The 24,848-nt window shown below is 38.8% G+C and overlaps 1 protein-coding gene across 1 annotated transcript; it reads left to right on the top strand.

The window, feature by feature from the left end:
* Positions 1–11,783: 11,783 nt before the first annotated feature.
* DTD2 (D-aminoacyl-tRNA deacylase 2) lies at positions 11,784–22,994 on the top strand. The gene is made up of 3 exons (XM_043989591.1): positions 11,784–11,980; positions 16,499–16,568; positions 20,968–22,994. The coding sequence occupies exons 1-3, from the start codon at positions 11,870–11,872 to the stop codon at positions 21,291–21,293; spliced, it is 507 nt and encodes a 168-aa protein (XP_043845526.1). The 5' UTR covers positions 11,784–11,869; the 3' UTR covers positions 21,294–22,994.
* Positions 22,995–24,848: the final 1,854 nt, after the last annotated feature.

Here is a 24,848-nt window from a genome sequence, read left to right on the forward strand (position 1 = left end):
GAGAATAAGAATTTGGTAAAGAGAGAGAGAAAGGCCTACATTCATATATCTATTAAAAAGAGAGCACATTTCTAGCTCCACTCTCCACCAGAGTCCACACAAAAAAGCCCCGGTCAGAGCGCCAGGCTCCCCCTTCTTCCTCCCACAAACAAACGTCACTTCCTGACGCCAAAGAAAAGACACATGGTCTTGCTCTCAAAGACCTTCACCTCATGGGTGGAGCTCTTCTACAGTAAGTCTCCAGCAGGTGGCGTCATTCCAATCATTACATTGAAAATATAAAATAATAGAAACTCAATTTTTAGAAAATAGACAATTAATAAATTAATACACAAAAAGGAAGCAGATAGAGATTATAAAAATTAGACCAGAAAGGAAGACAGTTGAAACTAGAAGAAAAATAGAACTTTTTTGAAAGAACTATTTTTTTTTTAAAGGAATGATAAAATTGCTAAACAACTAGTAAATTTAACCAAGAAAAGGAAAACTACATCTCAGGTGATCAAAATTAAAAATGATAAGAGAAAATCCCACAAATACAAAAGAATATAAGGAAAACATCACAGATTACCATATATAATTCTATGCTAATAAATGTGAGAGTTCATAAGATAAATATCTTTTAAAATATAAGATGCCCAAACAAAAAAGAAAGTAACGTAAACAGATAAATCTCAAGAAAAAAATCAAGCATATCAATTACAATCTACCATATTAAAAAGCAATGGGCTGGGCAGCTAGTTGGCGCAGTGGATAGAGCAATGGCCCTGGAGTCAGGAGTACCTGAGTTCAAATCCGGCCTCAGACACTTAACACTTACTAGCTGTGTGACCCTGGGCAAGTCACTTAACCCCAATTGCCTCACAAAAAAAAAAAACCAAACAAACAAACAAAAAAAAGGCAATGGGCCCAGCAGATTTATAAATTATTTCAAAGAACAAATAATCACTAATTTCATAGACTATTTCTAAATACAGGAAAAGACAGCATGTTATCCATTTCTTTCCATGAGACAAATGTGATTTTGACACCCAAGCATGATAAACATAACATAAAGTTGAAAAAACTCTAGACCAATATCATTAATTATTACTTCAAGTGTGGGTATTACCCTCTGTGTGAGTATTCCGTCAACAATGAAGATCACAACCCCTCTAAGCCCTAGTAGATGGTTTCATGAGTTGTTATGAAAGGAGTCACTTGGTAGTCAATCCCTGGTCATGAGCCTCTCCAAATTTAGCTGTCTTGGTTCTTAGATTACAGACATTGTGGGCTCATTCTTCAAGCCTGTTTAGCTGACACTTTGCTGGTTCAAGAACTTAATGTCACCTTCAGTCCACAATGAAGCATGAGAATAAGACCTTATCGGAAAATCATTCATGGTTTTAAGACTGTCTCCTATCATGCCTAAATGCAAAAGACCCACTCACTTTTACTCTTAAGAGTATTCAGCCTTTCCACTCACATCTAAATCCATGATCTGCTGGCTTCCCCACCCCTCAAAATTTGGAGGTCCCTACTTTCCCATTCATATTGCTAGAGACCCTGAATGATGATATCAAATATATAACATCTGTCTGAATGATATCATCACATTCCCCAATGTTGATATAACACCATAGGGAGCTCCACTGACTCAGGATTTCTAGTCACTCTTGCCAGCTAAACAAGCAGGAAATGTCTAACTCTGGAACCACAGTGATTTATACTTTTCTTATGTACCCATAAAGCCCAACTGAAATGGTCCAGTCTGAGGGGCCCCACATTGGTGGGACCAATACCAACTACTTTCCACTGTAACCACATTCTAAAAATCCTGCCACTCTTTACAGTCAGAGGCCAATACCCCTTAATTGGCTCATGGGGTCCACACCTAAACAATACCCCCACGGAGGCACCTAAAACACTGACTCATTGTGCACAAGCATCCATACACAAAAATCCCCCAAAAAACCAAACTTCTCACAAACATAAGTCATATTACATCAGCTTTTATAAATTCTTATTTCTGGACCCTCCATTCTACATTCAATAATTCAGATCCAACAGCCAAGAATGGCTTCATCCATATATACCAGTGGAAGGTTGGAGCCAGATTATCCCCTCCACAGCTATACCAAATACTCTTATTAGGCAAGAACATATTTCCATTGTTCACCAGGTACAAACAAGGCATAGACACCTGCCCAGATATGTTGTAAAGTCTATTGAGATGTCCAAGAGACTTGGTCATGCGTATATAAAACTTTCTCCCTCTTCATTTCCACCTTCCGACTTCCCTCACTTCCTTCAAATCCCAGATAAAATTCCACTTTAGACAAGAAGTCTTTCCTGGTCCCTCTTAATTCTAATGTCTTCCCTCTGTTGATAATTTCCATGTTGTCTTCTATATAGTTTGTTACATAATTATTTGTGTGTTGTTTTTCATTAGATAGTGAACTCAAGAGAATGGACTAGACTGTCTTTACCTTTCTTTGTATTCCAAGTGCTTCACACAATACCTGGCATATAGCTGGTGCTTAATAAATGTTTATTGACTGACAAACTGATTGACCTAGTTGGAATGAGAGATTTTTTTGAGGGGCTGGTCAGGAAGGTGTAGTTCTGGCCAAGCCCCTGAGAAGGAGTTGCTTGGGGGAGAGGAGAAGAGAACCTGAGCCTCAACTTTGGCCCACTTCCTTCCCCCTCCCCCCTCCCCCCAGCCACAAATTTATTAGATGGTCCCTGAAAACTTCAAAGGATCCAGAGGATTTTAGATTTCCCATCTTCCCACCATTGTCCTGATATTCCCCAGAAAAGTAGCAGTGGTAGTGTTTGCATTCCAAGACAAAAATAGATTGGATGTAATAATTCAAGACTTTATAATAGTACAGAAAAAAGCTACACTATACCTAAGGGATCTTGAGAATACTAGTGAAAGGATTTCCTGGAGCTATAAATTACCCTCCTTTGTCACAAGAGTTCTAAGCTTAAGCCCATTCTCCCCTAAACTTTGTATATTAGTAGGAGATTATATCAAAAACTTCTGAGGATTTTTTTTAACAACTACTCAAACTCATGGCAGCTAGGTGGCACAGTGGTGGATAGAGCACTGGCCCTGGAGTCAGGAGGACCTGAGTTCAAATTCGGCCTCAGACACTTGACACTTACTAACTGTGTGACCCTGGGCAAGTCACTTAACCATAATTGCCTCACTAAAAAGAGAGAGAGAGAGAAACAACTACTCAAACTATACTACCTTAGTAAATACTCCTTTCTAAAAGCTAATGGCCTGGCTGACTCATGTTTATCAATTGATAATCATGGTGAGGAGGAGAGCACACCAATTGGGGCATAAGAAACATAACCCCCACCCCTAGGACTATCCCTAGAGCCCATGTTCTAGGGACCTAACACGTCAATGTGAGGAGATAATAGTTGGGATACTGAGTTGGGATAATGGTTTCAGAGCCTATGCTATACCAGTACAAGGAAATCAATCAATTAACACTTATTAAGTTCCTACTAGGTAGCGCAGTGGATGGAGTGCCAGTCCTAGAATCAGGAAGATTCATCTTCCTGAGTTCAAATCCAGCCTCAGGCACTTCTTAGTTGTTGGACTCTGGGAAATACAAAGGAAACCAATTATATTGTAACCAGGTTGTAATTATTCCCAGTTCAAGTTCCCCTGAAATCCATTCACAGACGTGTAAGTGAATTAAAAAAAAAAAAAAGGACAAATTCAGGGACCCTGGGTTAAGACTATTTGTTCTACACCAATAAATTTTTTTGAATTTACTTTTATACATTTTGTTTCTTTGTTTGCCTCAGTTTCCTCATCTGTAAAATGAGTTAGAGAAGGAAATGGCAAACCACTCCATTATCTTTGCCAAGAAACCCCCCAAATAGGGACATAACTGAATAACAACAAATGTGTAAGGCATTGTGCTAAGGGCTGAAGATACAAAAAAAGCCAAAAGACAGTCTCTACCATCAAGGAGTTTACAATCTAATGTAGTAGTTTACAATCTAATGGGATTAGATTAATTAGTACCTAGGGGCTAGCATCTTTCCCTCTAAAGTTACCTTCTACCTATTCTATATTTATTTTATATGTTTCAAGATATAGATATAGATAAACATATATATACACACACACATATATGCCCATATACATATGCACACATATATACATGTGTATGTATATACACATACACACATATATATGCACATATACACATGCACATATATATACATGTGTGTATATACATATATACGCACATATACACATGCACATATATATACATATATACACATATGTATGTATATACACATACACACACACACATATATGAGAGAGAGTCTCTAGCCTGTTAGAATGTAACCCCTTGAGGGCAGACTGTTGGTTTTTTTCTTCAAATCTCCAGAACTTAGCATAGTGCCTGGCACATGGTAGGCCTTAATACTTGATTAATTGATCCTTCTCTTATAGCCTAAAGGATAATTATTAACACTATGGGTAGTTGACAGGATTTCTTATGTTATTACTCAGCTACCTTTTCCTTTACTAATACAGCTGTTTCAGAAACCACCTTTGATTTCTGGCTTTCAGCTCCATTATACAACCACCCAGTTCTTGATCTTGGCTTGTTCAAAATGTGTTTCTAAACAGCACCTGAATAGGAATGTCTTAACTGCAACTTCCCTTTCCTTATTCCCCCACACCGGGGACGGTTTACCTTGTACCATGGACCACACTCAATTTCAGCCTGCAAATGTGTCATAACCCTTTGGGCAGAAAGTATAATATCTGCAGAGCTCTGTCTTGTAATAGGCAGAAGGTCTCCTTTCCCAAATTATTTTTAATTTGCATATACACACAGTAGTTACAGTAATTTGCTAATTTCTTCATTTCTTTCCTGACTAGAATTTTATTTTAATAACTATAAAACTAATGACACAAACCATTTTAAAAATAAAAATTCATAATGCACCAATAATTAAAACTTTTAGCATCTCAGCCAAGAAGGAATATTATATTTTTAGTGTGCTATTTGGATCTCAGTGAAGCATTTTATGGTCTGCACTAGTATGAATTAGAGCTTGATACATCAACAGCAGTACTAAAATGCCCAGCAGAATTGCCATCTTTATTCTTATCCACTGTAACTTTCCTTCTGTATAGATTTAAAACCAACACCCAGGTGATTCAGTAGATAAAGTGCCAGAGTCAGAAAAATCTGTGTTCAAATATGTAGTCAGATTTACTTGCTTACTTACTCTCTATCTGCCTGTCTATAAAATGTGAATAATGAGAGCAACTAATTCCCTGAATTTGAGGATAAAATGAGATATTATTTTTAAAGTGTTTTGCAAATCCTAAAGTATTGCATAATGCTACCTATTGGGACAGTTTGTTTTCCTTACAAGACCATGAAGGTATTGTATGGGCAAAATTTAGTATGGGGAGTTAATTGGGCAGCTCACCGTAATATTTGGGGTTCAGAAAATAAGGGGAGACCTCTAGGTCCAGAGTTTCCTTTCTTCCAAACTGCCTTTTTTAAAATTATTTCACTAAGACTGATAATAAAGGAAATTAACAGCTTCTTTTCCACAAACAAATCAAGTTTTATTAATGGGAACAAATCTATAACACAAGTGAAGTTAATAGAGCCAGGGACAATGAGAAAGGGAATAGGGGAAGGGAAAGATAGACCCACTTCCCAGATGATTAGCATCTAAATCTCTAGGGTAAAAAGGCCCCAGGTACCTTGAATAAGGTCTGTTTCCTCAGCTACCCAGAACAGCTTAGGTTGAATAAAAACTGACTCAAATTCTAAACTTGCTTCCAGCTCAGCTGGCCGAAAGAGCCAGCCTTGCTTCAACAACACAAACTCACCACCACCTGGAATCTGTAGTTCCAAGGAGAATCAGCTGTGCAGTTCCTCCTGGTTTGGTCCGAAGGTCCACCACACACCTGCTTTTTCTCTCTATACCTTCCTTCCTGCCTCTCCCACCAGAAGGGAGGTTCTTAGCCCTGCTGAGTCTCCAATTAGTTCAACATACCCCCTGGGATATCCCCATTATAATTTGGCCAGGCCCATGTGGGTGTGGGGGAACTCCTAGGTGGGGCTTTCTCAAGGTTACATCTTTTCAGTCTGACCATGATGAAGCAAAGATGGGATCATGGAAACCCCAAATCACAATTAATTCCTTATAGTATCAGTTAACTGTTATTGCCAAAAGAAGAAGGATTAGACCTAATCTCATCGTTCTACTTAGCCAAAGTTTGGCATCAACATTAGTATCAACTTCAGGCTAAACTAAAAGCTAAATTTAGGTATTCAAAGCAATAGTTGTGCCCAAAATTAGTCTATCCACAAGAATTTAGATGTTCCAGCATCTATATTAGTACAATAAGCCACACATTCAATATTTTATGCTACTTAATATCACATGGTTAGACAATTTACCATGCTACGGGGACACTGTTGGAGGGACACTCTATTATTAATATAGTATCTGATTTGAGCACAGAGAACAATGACACATGCTATATAACACATTCAGGGAAATTGCAATTGGTTCTGATAGGTCACTTTCCCTAATGGACCTTAAAGAACTTCATAGACAGTAAGTTTTCCAACACTTCTAAAGTAACTACATAAGAGCAGTACATACTTGCAAAGATTAAACAAGAAAGTCCTTGAGACAGTTACCTAGGAAACTGTACATGAACTTGGCACAAATACACAGGTCAAAAATCACACATATATGTAAGCAATTCTATAATGTTTTGCGGAATTACTGTAACATTATGAACTGAGACAAAATCTTGTAAAACACTCATATGTCAGATGGAGGAAGTATGGTACAGCAGGTCTCTGTTCAAATCTTGCTCATTATTACTTGTGACCAAAAGTAATTTAAATTTCTCTGGACCTATTTTCTCATCTTTAAAATGAAGTTATTGAAAAAAAATGAAGTTATTGGAGCAGGTTTCAAACTAAGCATTTCTTCCAACTGTAAGTCCTATGATGTACATGCACTAGAGAAATTCCATAGGAAGGAATTTTTTAAAAATATTTTGATAACTTTGTTTCTTTTTTTACATTCTAAAGAATATTTAATTTTTCCTAATTACATGTCAAGACAATTTTTAGCATTCATTTTTACGAGATTTTGAGTTCTAAATATTTCTCCCTCCCTCCTTATCCTCTCCTCCTCCAAAAATGGTAAGCAATTTCATATAGGTTATACATGTGTGATCATATAAAACATATTTCCTTATTAGTCACAGTTGTGAAAAGAAACTGATCAAAAGGGAAAAACACAAAAAAAGAATAAAGTAAGTGAAAAAATATGCTTCAATCTGCATTCAGAGTCCATCAGTTCTTCATCTGGATGTGGACAGCATTTTCCTTTGTGAATCCTTTGTACTTGTCTTGGATCACTGTATTGCTGAGAAGAGCTGAATCATTTATTTATAGTTGATCATCACACAATGTTGCTGATACTACATACAATGTTTTCCATGTTCTCTTCATTTCACTTTGCATCAGTTCATACAAGTCTTTCCAATTTTTCCTGAAATCTTCCTGTGATAACTATTTCAGTACAATGGTTTTCCTTTATAAGCCCATGTGTTTTATTTTATGAATTTAAATACACAAATGCAAAGGGCTTTACCAGACTGCCAAAGAGGTCCATGACATATATACCAAAAACAAAAAACAAACAAAAAACCCCTGCTCTACAACCTGGGTTGAATATCATTAAGAAGCTAAATTAACATTAAATCAGAAGAAAAGATAAAGTTGAGAACTTCAGACAATTACAGAATATCAGCCTCAATTCCCTATTTATGGACTCTAACCCCCCAAAATGGAAAGATAGGAAAGACATGGACTCTACTTACCACCAATTTTGACATAAAAGTCACCAGAGTGAGGTTAGAAATCACACTCTCAGCTATCAAAACAAAGCCTTGACCTTTGTGCTAAGTAAAGGAAAATGGTAGCCAAAGAAAATACCAAGTTAGACAGTTACTGTTCTGCATTCAGCTCATACATCTCATTAGATCAAATTTGAACTCAGATCCTCCTGACTCAAAGGCTGGCACTCTGTACTTCACCACCTAGCTGCCACCCTAAAATCCTGCTACTAGAACCCACTGTGATAAAGGTTACCTTGTTTTGGGGGGGTGTCTGTGTGTATGTGTGTGTGTGTTAATTGTAACATATACTATCAAGGGGGAAAGACCTCGAGTCCTGAGATTATATGGTTTCTGAGGACCAGCCTCGCTAAGTTTGAAGACATACATAATCATAAGATTGGCTATTAGGTTAAAGTTGGAGGGGGGGTGGTGTTTGTGTTTTGACCACAGAAACTCAAGAAGAAGGCTACAGCAGGAAGGGGTTCCAATCTGCCTCTCTAAAGGGAATACCCAGAGTGATGAAATCACAGATCCTTGAAGTAAATAGCAGGTCAAAGCAATTGTCTATGTTCTCCTAAGATGATAACATTAAAAAAATTTTAATCGAGGATTTTTTTCTGCAGAACTAGTTACAAAATGTGTATTCAAACGGCATAGCTTAACCTTTCTACAACTAAGAAGTTAATATGATTTATAGCATTCTTCATAGGAGAGACAGTTTTTACTGATTTCAGGAAAAGCTGTGAGATTTATAATTTTTATTTCCAACTCCACACTCTTTACTATGTGTTGAATCTCTTCTCTGTTTACTTATTTATGCAATGGGAGTAATCAAGTTTCTGGTTATAATTTCTCGGCCTCTTCGAACCCAGGCTCTCAGACCCAGGAAACCTTTCTTACGTAGTTAAGGTAGTAATATCTATTAAATTCTATTCACAAGGCACTGTGCTAGACCCTATAGAGGAACATAAAGATAAAATTTAAAATATATAAATAAAATACAATAATAAAATACAACCCTTACCTTCAATAAACTAATCATCAGAGAATAATAATGACTAACATTTATATAGTGCTTTGAGGTTTAAAAATTGATTTACATTAATTATTTCAATTGATCCTCTCTATAATCCTGAGGCAGATGCAATTATTATCTCTACATTATCTATATTTTCCTCTAAATGAGGAAACAAAGATTCAAAAAAGATTTGAATGATTTGCCCAGATTCACACAGATAGTGGACCTTTGTCAGAGATGAGATCTAAACCCAGGTCTTCCTGATTCCAAGTCCAGCCTTTAATTCCATTGTACCACTCTGCCTCCCAGAAAAAATCTTATGTACATGCCAATAGCTATAACATAATGAAGAGTACTGTAAGGAAGGCATGAGCAAAGTACTGCAGGAACTAGGAGAGGAAGAAATCACTTCTGATTTGGGAATCAGGAAAAGCTTCACTGAAGAAGTAGCATTGAAAGCAGCCTTGAAGGGGCAGCTAGGTGGCGCAGTGGATAGAGCACGGGCCCTGGAGTCAGGAGGACCTGAGTTCAAATGCCGGCCTCAGACACTTAACACTTACTAGCTGTGTGACCCTGGGCAAGTCACTTAACCCCAATTGCCTCACTAAAAAAAAAAAAAAGAGAGAAAGCAGTCTAGAAGAATGGGTAGGATTTTGATGGAAGCTAGTGTAAGGAGGTATTCCAGGCAGAGAAAAGAGAAGATAGACCAGGGAAGTACAGGTAATATTTGGAAATAATAAATAATCTATATAATTTGGCCACAGCAAAGTCTACTTGTAGAGAATAGTAGCAAAAAAAAAAAAAAAAGGTAGAAAAATAGCAAGACTTCCCAAGAGCTTTAAATTCAGGGTAAAAAGTTTGTTCTTCATTTGGTAAGCATGGAAGTTTTTGTGTTTTTGGTTTGGGGTTTTGGGGTTGTTGTTGTTGTTTTTTAAGTTGAGTAGTAACATTATGAAAGCAGTGCTTTGTGAAAAAAGAATCTGAGGGAAAAGAGCCCAGAAAGACCGGTTAAGAAGCTTTTTGCAATAGGTCAGGCAAAGTAATGGGGGCTGCCACAGAGCCTTGATAATTGCCCAAATGCTTCACAGGGGCTGTTTTTGAGGCTACAAAAGTGCTCTGTAAGTTCCTAAAGGAAAGGGTCTTAAACAAGAAAAAAAAAAAAGGAAATAAGCCAAGAATAAAAAAGAAAGAAAGAAAGAAAATTTAAAAGGAAGGATAAGAAGGGAAGGAAACTACAGTTTCCCAGGGTTAGGGGAACTTTGAACAGACCTTGAAGGTTCTATCTTCTCTCTTGTTTGGATTTGTTTGTTCCTAAATCATTGGCTTCTGCTGTTAAAATTAACGGTTTTCCTCCTTATTTTGTTTATCTGATTATTTTTTTTAGTTGATGGATAAGTTTGTAATTTTTTTTTAATTTTTGGGCGAGGCAATGGGGGTTAAGTGACTTCCCCAGGGTCACACAGCTAGTAAGTATCAAGTGTCTGAGGCCGGATTTGAACTCAGGTACTCCTGAATCCAGGGCCGCTGCTTTATCCACTGCACCACCTAGCCACCCCCTATAATTTTTAAAAGAAAATTATGCAAATAATTGGGATGCATAACCCCTCCCCAAAAAAGTCTCCCTTCTCTCTCTTTTCAGGGGTTTTTACATCAAGGGGTTTTCGTTCTATTGGTGAGAGTCAACTGGTACATGGAAAAGATACAAAGTGATACAAAAGATACAAAATGTATAAAAAGTAAATTAAAAAAAAAATTCACTCGTGTAGAACAAATGGTCCCAGGGTCCCTGAATTTGTCCTTTTAAAAGAAAAAATTCACCTAACACCTCTGCGAATGGATTTCAGGGGAACTTGAAAGGGGAATAATTACAACTTTGTTACAATATAATTGGTTTCCTTTGTATTCCCTCCGTATTTTATTTTTATTTATTTATTTATTTATTTATTTATTTATTTATTTATTTATTTATTTATTTATTTATTTTTAGTGAGGCAATTGGGGTTAAGTGACTTGCCCAGGGTCACACAGCTAGTAAGTGTTAAGTGTCTGGGGCCGGATTTGAACTCAGGTCCTCCTGACTCCAGGGCAGGTGCTCTATCCACTGTGCCACTATCCACTGCGCCACCTAGGTGGCGCACCTGCCCTGGAGTCAGGAGGACCTGAGTTCAAATCCGGCCCCAGACACTTAACACTTACTAGCTGTGTGACCCTGGGCAAGTCACTTAACCCCAATTGCCTCACTAATATATATATATATATATATATGTGTGTGTGTGTGTGTGTGTGTGTGTGTGTGTGTGTGTGTGTGTGTGTGTATATGTATATGTATATATATATATATATATATATATATATATATATATATATATAATTGTAAGAAGGGGTCCATAGGCTTCATCAGACTGCCAAAGGAGTCTATGACATAAAAAAAGATGAAGAAATTCTGCTTTAAGTACACAATGAGGTCAAGAAGAGACAATGACAGCTGACATCATGAGACACCGCCCCCTTTCCAGGACCCCAAGTTCAAGTACTGTCATTTGCCAGTTTTTGTTGTTTTTTCCCCTAAAACTGTTCTTGGACAGCTCAGCAAACAGAATGAAGCGTAGCAGTCAGAAGGTTGGGCTATTCCTTGAGAACCTCACTTCAGGGTAAAACCGAAGGGAGGAGGAGTAAGAGTCACGCCCCAGACCTCGAAGCATGAAAGGGGGGGTATAAGGGCGGAGGGACCCCCTTTCACACACTATAGCCAAACCCAAGGCCTCTTTCCTCTCAGTTCCCCTGTCCCCGCCTCCTGCCCAACCCTCCTCTCCCGGGCTCCTCCCGCTCAGGTCTTGCGCGCCAGCCAAGGGGAAGGGGCGGAGGCTGAGCTGAGCCGCGCGAGGGCCGGAAGATCTCTCAGGGGCCCTGGCCTATTTGCAGGTGCGCTCTCCACCATGGCCGAGGCTGGCCGCCCCCCGCTAGCCCGCGTGCTCCTGCAGCAGTGCCTGCATGCCAAGCTGCAAGTCCGTCCTGCCCAAGACGACGCTGAGGCGCAGTGGGTGGAGGTAAAATAGCCCGGACAGACCCCGTTTTAGTCTTCGTGGTGCAATGGTTCTTAGCCTTCTGCAGACCCTTCTTCCCTCCCTCCCCATCAGCCGTTTTTAGCCTCGTTTCTCCCTGGCCGTCCCCTCCCGCCTCCGGTGCAGCCCCAGTCCTGGGAGATGCCGACTGCTTTAGCACTGGTACGGGGAGGGGCACGCGTTCTAACCAAGCTACGGCGCCCTCGGTGCGCGCTGCGCTGGTGCGTGCCTGACTGCTGCAGTCGGCCTGCCACTTGGCGTGTTTGTGGAGAAGCGAGCGCCCTCAGGTGTCCGAGAAAGAGCCACTTCCCCATTGCCTAGGCTTATTTGTTCCTCTCATTCCATTTCCTAGAAACTGATAGGATCTCCAGATTGAGGCAGGCTTTGGGATTTAAAAAGGGCTCCCACTTCCTGTCCAGGTCCACAGTAACAGATTGCCTGGAGTCGGCTCCTCCCGGTGTCTGTCTCTTGGAGTAAAGGTCTGTCCTTCGTTGGCCTTTGCTGCATTCTGAGCAGGCTGAAGACGAGATACTTTGCTGATAGAAAATTGGAGTTCAGGCTTTTGTTTGTGTGATGTGGAGAATTTTCAGTTCCCCTTTTGTAGTCCAGTCCTCGCAGATCTTCACTTGGGCAAAGGCCCAGCTAGAAAAGTGAAGTTTCCCAGAAAGGCTTTATTTCCTAGAAAGTTTTTTAATTGAACTGATTTTTCATAAGAAAACGAACCCTCTTCTTTATTATGTTGTAATTTTGGCTCAGACCCCTTAGTGTTGTAGCTGTCTCTGACATCTTTCTTCCAGCGTTCCAAGGGCTTTTATGAGAATGATTCAATACATTAAACAAAACTTTAAGTTTGTTCTTTAATACTAGTCTTCCAAAAAAAAAAACAATTAACTTCTCCCTTAACTAAAACACCAAGAAATATAAGTAATAGCCAATATCATATTCTAAGCTTCATTTCATCTCTACACATGTCTATTTTTTAAATATACAAATTACAATTTTACTGCTAGTTCTCCTTTTATTAATAGTCAGCTGACTCAGAATTTTCAATCCAATTCTGGCTGTTGGACCTCCCTGCCCTCTTCCAATTCTTTTACACAGCTTCCAAGGTTATAGTTCAAAAACTGTTTCACAGCCCTAAGTCTGACCATGTCATTCTCCAACTCGGTAAATTACACTGGCTTCCTATTAACTCTAGGATCAAATACAAACGCTTTTGTCTGGCATTTAAAACACTTTACAAGCTGACTCCACCCTAACACTGGGTTTATCATTCATTACTCCCCTTCACAAACTGTTTAGTCCAGTCAACCTGGCTTTCTTGCTATTCTTCACAAGTAACATAGCATCACTAGTCTCTGTGTAATGTACTTCCTTTGTCTCTTTGAAACCTTAATTTGCTTCAAAGCGCAGTTTATATACTATCTCTTATGGTCTTTTCAGTTCTTCATACCTTGCATTTATTTTTTACACACTTAGATGTTTGGGAGAAAGAAATGGCAAACCACTCCAAGGGGGCCTAGGTGGCGCAGTGGATAAAGCACCGACCCTGGATTCAGGAGTACCTGAGTTCGAATTCGACCTCAGACACTTGACAGGTACTAGCTGAGTAACCCTGGGCAAGTCACTTAACCCCCAATGCCCCGCCAAAAAAAAATTAATTTATTAATTAAAATTTTTTAAAAACCACTCCAGTACTTTTGCCAAGAAAACCCCAAATGGGGTCACAAAGAGGCTGAAAAATGCAAGGACTAAAGGATATGTTTATATGTTGTTTCCATTGGTGGAATGTAAGCTTCTTGAGGACAGTATTGTCTTTTTTTTTTTTGGTCTTTGTATCCCCAGGCTCTACCACAGTGCCTGACACTTTGTAGATGCTTAATAAATGCTTAAAGATTGATTCTGCTAACCTTTGCTTACCTTTTTTTTTCTTTTTTTTTTTTTTTTGTGGGGCAGTGAGGGTTAAGTGACTTGCCCAGGGTCACACAGCTAATAAGTGTCAAGTGTCTGAGGCCAGACTAACTCGGGTCTTCCTGAATCCAGGGCCGGTGCTTTATCCACTGTGCCACCTAGCTGCCCGCTAACCTTTATATTTTTAAAAATTCCTATTTTCTCTCCCCTCCCTACATACAAAAAATCACTTTCTGAATATTTGTCTTTTTATTGTATTTAAGAATTCTCTCATTTTCCTCTTCCTTAATGGCCACTATTCCATAATGTGTTCAATTAGACTTCTTTTGGGTGTTGTTTTTTTTTAACTTCCTCATTGAAAACTTAGTTCCTATGATATTCACATAATGGTTTAATTTTCAGTGTATTTATCTTCTGTACCTCTTCCATTTCTTTTCCCATGTTTTTATAAATACTATGCTTTATTTCCTTTATAAACTCCCTTTTCTCCAAACACCCACACAAAATTAATTTAACATAAATAATTGGGAGAAAGGAGAATTTTCCCTTCTTTTTCTTTTTTTTTTTTTTAACAGGGCAATGAGTGTTAAGTGATTTGCCCAGGGTCACACAGCTAGTGTCAAGTGTCTGAGGCTGGATTTGAACTCAGGTACTCCTGAATCCAAGGCCAGTGCTTTATCCACTGCGCCACCTAGCTGCCCCCCTTCTTTTTCTTACTATCATTTAGAGTTCTTATATGAAAAGGACATTTCTGAAGTCAAAAGAATTTCAAGTAATGTTGTTTGGCTTTATTTTCTCAAATGACGAACTCCATTGCCTTTCCCCTTAAAAAGTCATAACTTTTTAAATGTTGAAGAGAAGTTATTACTTAGAGGGAGAAATGACCAAGTAATAATGATATGTATTGATAGGACAAACTATAAGAGCAAGACTTCAATGAGGAGTGAGTGTGGACAGATGGCAGGAATTGGTACCTATCTGGGGAAATAAAAAGCTATTAAATGCTGATGTTCTGTCACTGTTTGACTTTGCTGATTGGATTTGTCTTGTAGTTACAGAAGTCTGTTGCTGAGGTTGCCAATTCCTGGTAGGATGACCCACTCTTATACTAGGCCAGGGTGAACTGCTACAGAAATAGCTACAGGCATCCTCCTTTCCTCTTGGCCAGTTACTAGAATACTCTAGTAAGGGCTGGCTGGGCAAGGTGACCTCTGAGGAACCTAACTCAGGAATTCTATCAAATAAATTGAATAGTGCTGACTCACATTTAAGTAGCACTTTAAGGTTCACAAAGTTCTTTTCTTATTGAAACCCTGTAAGACACTTTGTGAAAATATTATCCTCAGATTCAGAAACTGAGGCTCCAAGAGTTTAAATTCCTTTCTCGGTGTCTGATTTAAATCACACTCTCCTGAAATCACACTATTTGGGGGGGGGGGGGCCGGGTTGGGCAATAAGGGTTAAGTGATTTGCCCAAGGTCACACATCTAGTAAGTGTCAAGTGTCTGAGGCTGGATTTGAACTCAGGTACTCCTGAATCCAGGGCCAGTGTTCTATCCACTGTGCCACTTAGCTGCCCCAAATCACACTATTTTTAAAAAGCATTATAAAAATTTTAGTATAATTTAAAGAAAAAAATATTTCTAAGTCCTAACAGTAGACTTATTTCAAGTATCAAGAACAAGAAAGGAAAAATTTATGGTTCGTTGATGGCATTATAGTATGTGATTATTCTTGAGTAAATGAGTTTAGTTACAAAGAAGTTTGATATTTTTTAAATAACTACTTTTAGCAATAATTTGGTCCAAAAGTGGAACAAATTGCAAAGGTATGAGGGTGAAGGTGATTTCTGCTCCTGGGAAGTCTTTAAGCAAAGGAAGGCTGGATGTCTATTTATTGGCCGTTATACAAGGGATTCCTGATTAAGTGCAGATTGGATGAGATGATCTTACATGCTCCTTCTAACCTTGAGATTCTGTGATTCCAGACTAGAAATAATAAGAGTTAACCAAAATGCCAAATAAATAAATCAATTTAATCCCAAAATCTTAATTCATCAGCTGTGCCAAATTTTCTTCTATATGTCAGTAAATAATAGTGAATAAAAGTATAGAAATAGGTGGCATTTCTCTTTAATAAGTGGGCCATGGTGAATGAAATGTTTCCAAGTTTGCCCATCTCACTCAGGGGGGCAAGAGAATGGTCGATATGTCCTGACATCTCCGATTAGCAGTAAATATGCCTTTTGAAATGTAGCACATAAAAATGTAGCATCCGTTTTTCAAGGGATAATTTGCTTCCTTTACTATTGCTAGCTATTTTTCATCTTAAATAATTTTTGAAGGAAATGATTCCCTAAGTGCTTGATAACTGGATACAATTTGATCTTCCAGACTTGGAATTAAGTAATCAAATGTATTTTGAAAATAGCTCTTTGCCTTCCTTTGCTTTTAACCTCTGTGCTGATAAGGCCTGTGTGGATTTTTCCACCGCTGGTGTTGTAAGTATCTCACATGTATGTTATATTATTTTTAAGCCCCTGTAGATGAGTTAATTTCTAATTTTTTAAAAAACTTTGCTGATTTCTCATAGGTTCCAAGAGCTTTAGTGATCTATGTCTGCTTCTTCAAAGGTGCTGAAGAAGACCTTCTACCTAAAATGGGTATGTGTGTGATATTAGCCATATGTTTTCCTTTTTAATATACAAAATGAGCAGAAACTAACAAAGTAAAAGTAAAGAATATGAAGGGATATAATTAGTCTCAGGATGCTCTGCCTTTGAAAGTTTGTGCTAGTGGGGGTGTGATCAAGAGAATACTATGAATAACTTGATTCTGGGTCATGTGGCTCATAGGATCATTGCTGGAGGGGACCTTAGGGAACATCTAGTCAAATGGTGTCAAATTCAAATAGAAATTGACCCGTGGAGCCATAGTGACTGAAAATCACAAATTAGCATTATCTGAGTTGTATAGTATTTTTTAAATTTTTGTTAAATATTTCCCAATTGCATTGGTTCTAGAGTTACACATGTTTGACCCTTCTGATCTGGGCCAACCCCCTTCATTTTACAGATGAGGAAACCAAGGCCCAGAGCAGGTTTGTTACTTGCCCACGGTTAGAGGTAGAATTTGAACCAGGTCTTCCTGACTCCCAAGTCCAGGATTCTGTCTGCTGGGCCAAGTTACCTCTCAGGTTCCTTTCCATTTTGAAATTGTTACTCGTCGTCTAGAATCTTTTTTTTTTTTTTTTGGTGAGGCAATTGGGGTTAAGTGACTTGCCCAGGGTCACACAGCTAGTAAGTGTTAAATGTCTGAGGCCGGATTTGAACTCAGGTCCTCCTGACTCCAGGGCCGGTGCTCTATCCACTGCGCCACCTAGCTGCCCCCATTGTCTATAATCTTAAAGATAACACCATGTAGCAGATATGGGATGCTGGCTTGGAGTTAGGAAAACCTAAGTTTCAATCCCACCTCTGACATTTACTAAGGAAATAAGAATTTACTAAGCACCTGCTATGTGCCAGGCACCATGCTAAGCATTTTACATATGTTATATCATTCCATCTCATTTGATTTACTAGCTATGTGACCCTGGTTCACCTAAACCTCTGTGTCACAAGCAACTCCCTACAACTGAATCTGTGAATTTCCATCTGCACTGGTGGAAAGAGCTCGTTGAAGTGACAGATTCATAGATCCTTCAAGTATATGTGTCCTTCCTCTAGTCTGTGGCAATTCCTCTATTCTAGGGCATGAGGTATGCAAACATAAGGTGTCCCAAAAGTCTTAGTGTAGCACACTAAAACATTTGGGACAACCTATACAGTAAAAGCTTTTGTATGTTCAATTTACATCTGTCTCTTATGACTATATAGCCACTGGTTAAGTTTTGGAAAGGGACCCAGGTGGAACCAGGAACCAGGAACGGTCCACAGACCTCCCCACAGCTCCTTATCTTGAAGTCTCCTGACCATTCTTCTCAGCCCCTCCTTAAGTCACAATCCTGTCCTTAGTACAAAGTCCCAGTCTATTCTTTCTACTCTCCCTCCAAACCCTGTTTCCAATGAAGTTGCTTAAGTTGTGGTCCAGGCATTCCAAGTTAAAATTCTGAATGCATTTTCCCAGAGAAACATCATTACACTTAGTGGTTAAGTTCTATTGTACTGTCTGTATAGAAGAATACTTAAGGACCAGAAATTAAAGTCCTTTGTGGGCTGGCCTGACAACTTAATGACTGTTTAACATCATTTCTCTGGAAAAATGAATTTTGAATTCTGAGCAACCTCCTTAACATAAAATGACTTTTTGAATCATAACCCTCTGATAAATTCAAGATTCAATCAATTAACATTTATTAAGCACTTATTATGTGTCAGGCACTTTGTTGTTGGAAGACAGCATCCTGCGGTGTTAGATTTTGGAGCCAGGAGACCTGAATTCAAATCTTTGTCCTATTTCCTGACCTGTGTGACCTTGAGTAAGTCACAACTTTTCTGGATCTGTTTCCTCAATAGAAGGGACAGGAGTTGGACTAAATGACCTGAAAGCTCCCTTCCATCTTAAAATCTATGAGCCAGTTTTTTGTTTTGTTTTGTTTTTCTATAGGGAACCTACTAATAGCATTAGTTGAGTTCTCAGGTATGGCCAGCAGAGGGAGGTATATGGTAGCTCTGTGCATGCTTCTGTCCTGACTGCATTATTATTACTCTGATCTTTCACTAATCAAGAGCCTACGTGGTGAATTAATCTTAAAACCACCCCAATACCTGGGAGAGCTACATCTCCCCTAAGAAGCCAGCCGTTCAGTTAGTGGGCAATGTAGCAAAATCCATAGAGAGAAAATAAAGTCAATGTTAGTTAAGCAAAATTTTATAATGCTTAATAGCTCTTAGATATCCTGCCTCCCAAGGATTTTTAGTCAAATAAAACCTTTAATTTGAGGAGTGGGAGAAAAATATACCAGGGCTCCCCCTGTTCTTCTAGAGTATCTGTTCTAATGTTCCTTTAATTCTAATTAGGGATTAGCCTCTATCTCTAAAAGACAAATTGTTGCCGCCTCCCATCTGTAGGCATGTTTTTGCTCTACTGATTTTCCATGGGAATTAATTTCATGTAGTTTCTATCTCTAATTCCATCTCTAATGTGCCACTTTGGATTTTGCAAACAGAAATCAAACATTATTTGGAAAAGTACTTCTAATTCAAAATCTACTACTTGAGTGTTTCTTAATGGCAGATATTCATAGATGTGTAAATTACTTGAGAATAGGGATTTTTTTCACTTTTTAAAAAAATATGTTTGTATCCCTAATGCCTAAACACAGTGACTTAACTATACAGGGGGGCGGGGGGGGGGAGGAATAAATGCCTGGATTTTTTTGGTTTGTTTTGTGGGTTTTTTGGATAAAGGCAGTGTGGCTAGAGTGCTGGCCTTAGACTCAAGAATACTTACCTGGGTTCCCATCCCACCTCTGACGCTTATTAGTGATGTGACAATTCCCCTGACATGTACGTGCTTCAGTCAGCTCCATAGGATTCAGTTGTCATTTCACAGACTGTTTGCAGTGTGCTCCCATAGAGGGAGTTCCCCTCAGTGATGAAATCACAGATTCTTAAATTTCCCTTGTAATTCTAAGTTTCAGTCACAATAGCAAGCTCTATTTAGAATCCCTGGTGAATTGGTTTTGGTGCATGTGTAAAACATCTCTAAAACCATAAATCTGCATAATGGCTTATAATTCTGTAATCATAGCATTGTTATATTAGATTATAATAATACAGGAAATCTTAAATAAAAATACTGCTGATCCAGCATTTGCTTTGTTGGAGTTGTTCTTCTAATAGAAATGTTTCATTTCAGATGATTCTTTTGCTCATATGTCTTACCACCGACTAATGACGTGTTTGTGAGATGGCTATTTAATTCTCATCTAGTATGATTTTTCTAGGAGACAGCTAGGTGACACAGTGGATAGATAAAGCACCGGCCCTGGATTCAGGAGGGCCTGAGTTCAAATGTGGCCTCAGACACTGGATACTTATTAGTTGTGTGACCCTGGGCAAGTCACTTAACTCTCATTGCCCCACACACAAAAAAAAGGAGGGGGGGGAAATAATATGATTTTTTCTAGGTGTTTTTTTAATATGTGTCAAATTCATCAGTCCTTTCATTTTCTGTGTTGTTGAAATAGATCTACTGTAATGAAGTAGAGCAGAGCCAACCAGACTATATGGGACCTGAATTCATAAACCTTAGCCTCATTAGCAAAGTGTTCTAAATACCTAAGCTAAAAACACCCAGTGGACCAGAACTTTCTTCTGATGCTATTTGCTGTGTAGAGCAGAATTAGCAGTAGCTTTAACTTGGACTCTTGTTCAAGGGGATTCCGTTACTGAAGCATACAAAGGCCTTGACATGTACCCCCAGGACGGCGTTATCTCAAGACCCCAGCATATGGTTATGTTTAAAAAAATTTTATCATTGGGGTCACATTAACTATTAATCCAGTTTTAAGATATACTGTTTTCTGAATAAGATTAGCTATTTCTATTTTTTTTTTTTTGGTGGGGCAATGAAGGTTAAGTGACTTGTCCAGGGTCACATAGCTAGTAAGTGTCAAGTGTCTGAATCTAGATTTGAACTCAGGTCCTCCTGAATCCAGGGCCGGTGCTTTATCCACTACGGCACCTAGCTGCCCCCAGCTATTTCTATTTAAGGGGAGGTTGTTTGGTTTTGGGGAGTTTTCTTTAGCTTAACAAAGCATTTTTAAACATCTGAATAAGGTTTTGGGTCAAGATGTATAAGCTGACAAGCTAGCCTTTCAAACATGATGGGGGGGGGTGGAGCAGTGAGGATTAAGTGACTTGCCCAAGGTCACACAGCTAGTAAGTGTCCAGTGTCTGAGGCCAGATTTGAACTCAGGTCCTCCTGAATCCAGGGCCGGTGCTTTATCCACTTTGCCACCTACAAACATGATTTTTTTGCATTCATGAGGGTTGGCGGTTTCTTGGGGGGGGTTGTTGGTTTGACTTTTCACTTTAGGATGTTTTTTCCTCCCAGTTAGCACACTCTTGAATGTGAAATTAAGTGAGACTGAAAATGGCAAGCTTGTCTCTATATTGGATCTACCTGGGAACATTCTCATCATCCCTCAAGCCACCCTTGGAGGAAAAGTGAAAGGAAGAAGCATGCAGTACCACAATAACTCTGGAAAAGAAGAAGGATTAACGCTTTATTCTCAGTTTGTGACTCTATGTGAAAAGGAGCTTGCTGCTAATAGTAAATGTGCTGAAGCTGGTATGGTGGTAAAGCATGGAACTTATGGGAACAGACAAGTGTTAAAGCTTGATACCAATGGACCCTACACACACCTGATTGAATTTTGAAAAGGCCTCATCAGTTTGTACAACAGTTTTCTAGGGTGAAATGGTCAGGACTGGAATTGCTGGAGGGTTTTCTTTTTTTTCTTTTTTTTTTCATTAAATGTCATTATAATGTTTTGCCACATTTTGACATTTAGAAGGACTGGTATCGGGGAAGCTAGATGGTACAGTAGATAGAGCATCGGCCCTGGAGTCAGGAGTACCTGAGTTCAAATCCGGCCTCAGACACTTGACACTTACTAGCTGTGTGACCCTGGGCAAATCACTTAACCCCCATTGCCCCACCAAAAACAAACAAACAACAAAAAAAAAGAAGGACTGGTATCTCCATTGAATAGAGTGGCTTATAGTTGGGTTATAGTTTCAGATCTGCTGGCTTGGGCAACTTGGCTATATGGAAATTGAATTCAGGGGCAGCTAGGTGGTGCAGTGGATAAAGCACTGGCCCTGAATTCAGGAGGACCTGAGTTCAAATCAGGCCTCAGACACTTGACATTTACTAGCTGTGTGACCATGGGCAAGTCACTTAACCCTCATTGCCCTGCCAAAAAAAAAAAGAAAGAAAGAAAGAAAGAAACTGAATTCATAAACCTTAACCTCATTCTACCGTCCTTTTAAAAATGCTTTCAGTTGGTTTCACAGTGATGTTCTGAAGAGACTCTTGCAACATTATTTTCCATTGTGGTGAATAAAAACTTATGGGATCACCCTAAATTTCCTAGGTTTAGGGAAATTTAGCTGGGGTTTATCATATATTTGTTACTTAAAAATTAGAGGCTACTGTACCAGTTTGGGGGCATTAAGCATTTATTAAAGCATATTAAATATTAATAAAGAGAGTGCACATGGCTCTGAAAGATAAGAAAGCCTAGCTAGGAAAGAGAAGAGAGAACTGCACTGTGTTCCTCCCCTCCCACGAGGGGAGTCATTGTATAAGTTTCCTGCAGACCTGAGGAGAGCCCATCCTTACACTTGCTCAAAGCGAATTGGCTAGCATCATTCAAATCTATTGGTTCATTGGATTTGAGGGTAGTCCAGAGCAGTGCGTGCTAATGTCAGGGTATGGAGCCCTCCTAGGGGAAAAAAACTTCAGGTGGGTTCACAGTCTCAGGCCCCATTTAACTGACTCTGGGCAAGTCTTAAAAGGTCAGGCAGTTAGGTCCTTGAGTGAGGGGGTCTCTGGGAGTCCCAAAACCCCATTATTTTCTCATACCATCCAAATGAAAAAGAATTATTTTAAAATTCAAATTATTGAACTGACAAATTTTGTCCAGCCAAGGTAAACATGTTGTTTAACTATAAAAATTAAGGTCTTGGAGCAGCTGGGTGGCACAGTAGATAAAGCACTGGCCCTGGATTCAAGAGGACCTAAGTTCAAGTCTGGCCTCACACACTTGACACTTAGTAGCTGTGTGACCCTGGGCAAGTCACTTAACCCTCATTGCCCCACAAAAAAACAAACCAAAAAAAAATAATTAAGGTCTCTCCCAGATTTCAATGTTTTTAACAGACCCTACATATTTTGTGTTATAAAAAAAAATTACTACCTCCATAATGTCATTGGTATAGATCATCTTGCAGCAATTAGGTGGTACAGTAGATAGAGTGCTGGGTCTGAAGTCAAGAAGACCTGAATTCAAATATGACCTTACACACTTACAGCTGTGTGACCCTGGGCAAGTCACTAAACCCTGCGTGCCTCAGTTCCCTCATCTGTAAAATGAGCTGGAGAAGGAATAGCAAACCACTCCAGTATTTTTGCCAAGAAAACTCCAAATGGGATCACAGAGAGTCAGACATGACTGAAAATGATTAAACAACAACACCAGTGTAGAACATAACCCTCTCTGTTCCCATGTCATTCTTGTCCACGTATTTCCATAAATCCCTCTTACAGGTTATCCAGGAGACTTTCATCTGCTAGTTGGTTTATTTGTTTGTTTATTAACATTTTGCGGATGCCCTATAATCCTCAGACAATCCTATTTCTCCATTCTTGCTAAGTAACAGGTACGTCTCCTTTTTTCAGTCAGAAGTATCTTCATTTGTGGGAGGTATCATAGTGCAATGGAAAGAGTAATAAATTTGCAGTCACAAAACCCAAGTTCTACTGCTAATTACATACGACGTGATCTTGGGAAAATCATCCAGCCTCTCTGGGCATTGGCTTTCTCATCTGTAAAATGAAAAAGGAGACTAGATGCCCTCAGAAGTCTCTTCTGGCTTTAGATCTTTGGTGCTATGAAATGCCTTACATATTCAGGTCATTATTGGTAGCCTACTCAGACCTACCAAATGTTCTGAGAGGCATTATGGCAAAGTGGGTGGCTGGCTGGACCTGGGGAATGCTGCTCCTGATACATACTAGTTCTGTGACCTTGGACAAGATATATAACCTCTCAGCCCCAATTTCCTCCTCTGTAATATGTGGTTAATAATAGCACCTACCTCACATAATTGTTGTTTAAAGATAATATATGGAAATTTCATATAGGAGAGCGAGCTGTTATTATTTCCAGTGCCCTTTGGGCCATCTGCAATTTTCGTTGTTCTGAGATCACAGTTTTTCATTATTCACGACAATATAGCATCATCCACTGGTATCAGTAATTTTCCACTTGTGTTAAAATGAGGTCAGCTTCAGGATAATCAAAATGGATAGAGCTTTATCTTGAGTTCAGTGTTTGAAGTTTCCCATAGTTTACATAAGAAAATATATGGTTTATTGGTCCTTTTTAATAATATGTCAGAAAAATTATAGTTCTTAGGATTTTTAGAATGCCGGTTCTCTAGGGAACTCTTGAGTATTTTATAATGGTTAAACTGAGCTTTAATATGCCCTGTGTAAAAAAAAAAAAAAGAAAGGTCTAGAAGATTAGATTTTTTAAAAATTCATTTATACAGCTGGATTAACATTCTGTCTTTAAACTTTTTTCCTACAAAATGTTTATCAAAGGGTTAGGCCTTTTTATTATAATGCAAGGAAAATCTGAGTATCCCTTGACTTTCAGTTTAAGCCTCTAATAGTTACTTTTTTAATGAACTTAGTGATAATGGTAAGGAAATTGTCACTAAAAAAGGGAAGGTTTCTATGGAAATTATTTGCAAATTGGTTGACAGTCATTTTCACATTCTATTTGGTGGGATAAAAGATCATTTTTTTTTCTAATAGATATTTTAAAATCATAGGGAGATTTTTCTTTCCCAGATGAGCTTGAAGAAATGGATGAATAAGAAATTCAAGGACCAAATCAACCATCAGAAAAGCAAGAAGAAAAATCTAATTGAGTACAACTCTGACCTAGTTTCAAGAGATATTTCTTAAGGGTATACACTTGAGAGTGTTATTTCTCATTATCAGAATATGAGGAAGTTAAAAAAGAAGCAATTCAGACATCCCTGAGGGAGGGCTGAAGATTCCTTTGTGCCTCTTCCCATTGCTGTACATCTGTGTTTCTGATGTATTTCAGATTTTTAGTAATTGAAGGATACCATTTCCTCTATTCCTTTCCAATACCACTCTATTTTGGACACTTAAGAATCAATAGCTAGCTTAGT

This window comes from Dromiciops gliroides, chromosome 2, assembly GCF_019393635.1.
Source record: "Dromiciops gliroides isolate mDroGli1 chromosome 2, mDroGli1.pri, whole genome shotgun sequence".
In the NCBI taxonomy this organism is placed as follows: Eukaryota; Metazoa; Chordata; class Mammalia; order Microbiotheria; family Microbiotheriidae; genus Dromiciops; species Dromiciops gliroides.

Excerpts from the sequence above, each read along its gene's own strand:
- DTD2 (XM_043989591.1), top strand. The coding sequence starts at position 11,870 with ATGGCCGAGGCTGGCCGCCCCCCGCTAGCCCGCGTGCTCCTGCAGCAG. Across the intron at positions 11,981-16,498 it reads CTGAGGCGCAGTGGGTGGAG|GTTCCAAGAGCTTTAGTGAT; the intron begins GTAAAATAGCCC and ends GATTTCTCATAG. Across the intron at positions 16,569-20,967 it reads AGACCTTCTACCTAAAATGG|TTAGCACACTCTTGAATGTG; the intron begins GTATGTGTGTGA and ends TTTTCCTCCCAG.